At 45.3% G+C, this 2,724-nt stretch overlaps 2 protein-coding genes across 2 annotated transcripts; one reads left to right on the top strand and one right to left on the bottom strand.

Annotated features, from left to right (window-relative positions):
- Positions 1-346: 346 nt before the first annotated feature.
- On the bottom strand, positions 347-940 carry COCCADRAFT_31557 (uncharacterized protein; the record flags this gene model as incomplete). The annotated part of the gene is made up of 1 exon (XM_007720771.1): positions 347-940. One exon carries the CDS (start codon positions 938-940, stop codon positions 347-349), a length of 594 nt encoding a protein of 197 aa, XP_007718961.1.
- Positions 941-1,614: 674 nt separating this feature from the next.
- On the top strand, positions 1,615-2,553 carry COCCADRAFT_113521 (uncharacterized protein; the record flags this gene model as incomplete). Its single annotated transcript, XM_007720772.1, has 1 exon — positions 1,615-2,553. The coding sequence occupies one exon, from the start codon at positions 1,615-1,617 to the stop codon at positions 2,551-2,553; it is 939 nt and encodes a 312-aa protein (XP_007718962.1).
- Positions 2,554-2,724: the final 171 nt, after the last annotated feature.

A 2,724-nucleotide genomic window follows, 5' to 3' on the forward strand; every position in this document is an offset into this window, starting at 1 on the left:
AACAAATAGCTATTCCCTATTGAGAAGATAGTGGAAAACNCATGGCGTGCTTGAGCCGAAATCAGGGGAAAGAGATGGCCTTGGGCATTTAGCGGCTCCTGTGTCACAATTAATTTGCGCCCTTACAAAAGCGCGTATTTTTATCATGCATTTGATCGTATCGAAAGGTACCGAGCCGTCCAGAGGAGACAGGCAACGCGTGCATTAGCTAGCAAACCGAACCAAACTACAATAATCGTAGCGGCTCACATCAATGTGTTGGCAAACTAGGAAGACTTTATCAACATAGCTATATACAGAAGGAATTTTTGCTCTTAGTAGACTTCTGGAAATTTGGATCGAGCTGTCAATGAAAAATAATGGGTGGGTAATCTCCTGTGGATTCTGGGATGATCCGTTCGATCTTTTTCTCTACCTGGTATCTCTTTGCAATTTCATCCCAAAATTGTTCTGTTTTTCGCTGCAGAGATTCTGGACGTATTGCATTTCTGTGAACTTCTGTGGAATCTGTATCTTTGTCGCAATTTGTAGAGGCATTCAATTCCATTATGTCACTTGTTTTTGTATTGCCCGTGCAATTATTTAGTGTAGGGCGAGAGAATTGTGTAGTTGTTTGCTGTGCAGGCCCATCTGTGTCGGTGACTGTAACACACTGTGAGCCACTGTTGCTTATAGCTTCTCCTCCATTTGAATCTTGTGACGTATTTTTGCTCATAGCGATTTGTATGGAACTTTTGCTGTGCTGGGTAGACGTTGAAGATCTTCTGGTTTCGACAGCAGGGGGGCCAGGCAGGCCTTCACATTCGAAATCAATACCCTCATGGCCTGTCTCGAGAATGCATAGGAAGCCCTTCAAGAACTTGGTAAATGTTTCGCAACAATTGCGGTCGCGATTCGTGCGCGGAGTAGGCTGGCGAAAAGAAGATGGTAATTGCGTCATTTGGAGCCGAAGTCCGTGTAAGAAGGCAACTGGAACACTAGAAGGCAACCGCCTGGCTTCGTTTGGAGGGTTATTTAAAAGAAAGAGTAGCCCATCTCAGTGGAGCGATACGTGCACGAACAGCATAAAAACGATAGACCCATTAGGACAGCTAAATTTGTACAAGTGAACTCAGGTATAAAGATGCTCCCTTGTATCAACCACAACAGTGGTCTGACCCGCGAGGGTCAGACAAATTTTCTTCCCGATGTGGCGTCTGCCCAAAGGAACGCACGGAAATGACCCATTTTGGCCAAATCACGATGTTGAGCGCTCTTAGCATTATCGCCCAAACGTTTGACTTAGTAGTGGCTGGAGCAATAGCCGATAAATGACGAACGTGGGTGGCGCGAGTGCTACCCCGGTCAGCTTGCGTCGGTTCCATACCGCGCAGCCTCACTGGAGATGTGCACGTTTTGGTGCAAGTGGTCTGGAACGAGATGAGACGTCGAGGTAGACTTCTCGCTTAAGTCTAGTTAGCGAGCGCTATATGCGTGGGATGTGCATGGCCACTAGCGGCATCAGTGGAACGTCGAATGACGGACGGGCCCCTATGCGCCCATTTCGCTCGCCCGCTTCGCTCGCCCTCCTCTTCTGTCGTTTCGCTCGCCCACTCTGCTTGCTTCCTCGCGAAGATGTCCAGTTCAGTTCGCAAAGCATATCCAGTTCGCAAAGCATATCAATATGACACGGCTTGGGATCTGGTGTCAAAAAGGGAAGACTCCCTTAACGAGGGAAAAAGACTTTCAGATAAGAAATTTGGTCGGCTGAAAAGATTTCATGAGACAACTATAGATTCGAAGCCAGCTAGGAAATTACGGCTTTTCCTTGAAGAATTGCCGATGCCCTATAAGCTACTATGTGCGATTGTCTTCGCTCAAGACAGCATATATAAAACGCCTGATTCAGTACTACAGGCTCTAATCACAAAGACAAACGCCCGACCATCCAAATTACGTCATACAGGTCTCCAAATCCTCTGTTATTCGCAAATAACCATGAAGCATGGCCGAGACTCTTCCGAAACTTGGGAGCAGATTGTCTCTCCCACCTATCCCAAAGTAAAGGATGTGGAAAGCGTGTTTTGTCCTGAGATGGCCAAAAAAATCAAAACATGCCAGGTGAAAGGAGTTGAATGCAAAAAACTAGTGCTGCGATTTCCCAAATCTACCAACCACCTAGAGACGGCCAAGGCCTTTCCTGCTTTTGTAGATCTGGAAATTTGCGAAAAGTACATGGGAGAGCTTGTAATGAGGCTCTTTGGTGTGGATGTCAATCGGATATCAGACACGGAGCTAGGCTTTCAGATGCGACATGAAAGCGGGATAATGCAAAATACATCTTGCTTAAGTCTGGTAGAGGCTCTACGTGGTAGAACCCTCGAGGTCTTTGGGAAAGAAATACACTCAGCTATCGCAGAATGTGAGAATTACAAAGACGAGGCTAAAAATAAAATAAACACAACGACATGTGTGAGAGCGTTCTGGGTGGAAGGTGAAGCACGGATAAGACTGGAGATGGAGGCCATAGCTGGCGTTGCCATATCAAACAAGCTTCTTTGGAGTAAACAATAACAACATTATGGTTTTAACGTTACTTTGTATTTCCCACCTGCAATATACAATTTTTCACCTTCAGAAAGATCTAATGCATCAAACACCAACTTCAAGTTTCCTAGAATAGGTGTAATTTTAGCTAAATATATACAAATCTCTTATACAATATCGTTTGCGACTACTCTTAAA

Source organism: Bipolaris zeicola (genome assembly GCF_000523435.1).
Source record: "Bipolaris zeicola 26-R-13 unplaced genomic scaffold scaffold_636, whole genome shotgun sequence".
NCBI lineage: Eukaryota > Fungi > Ascomycota > Dothideomycetes > Pleosporales > Pleosporaceae > Bipolaris > Bipolaris zeicola.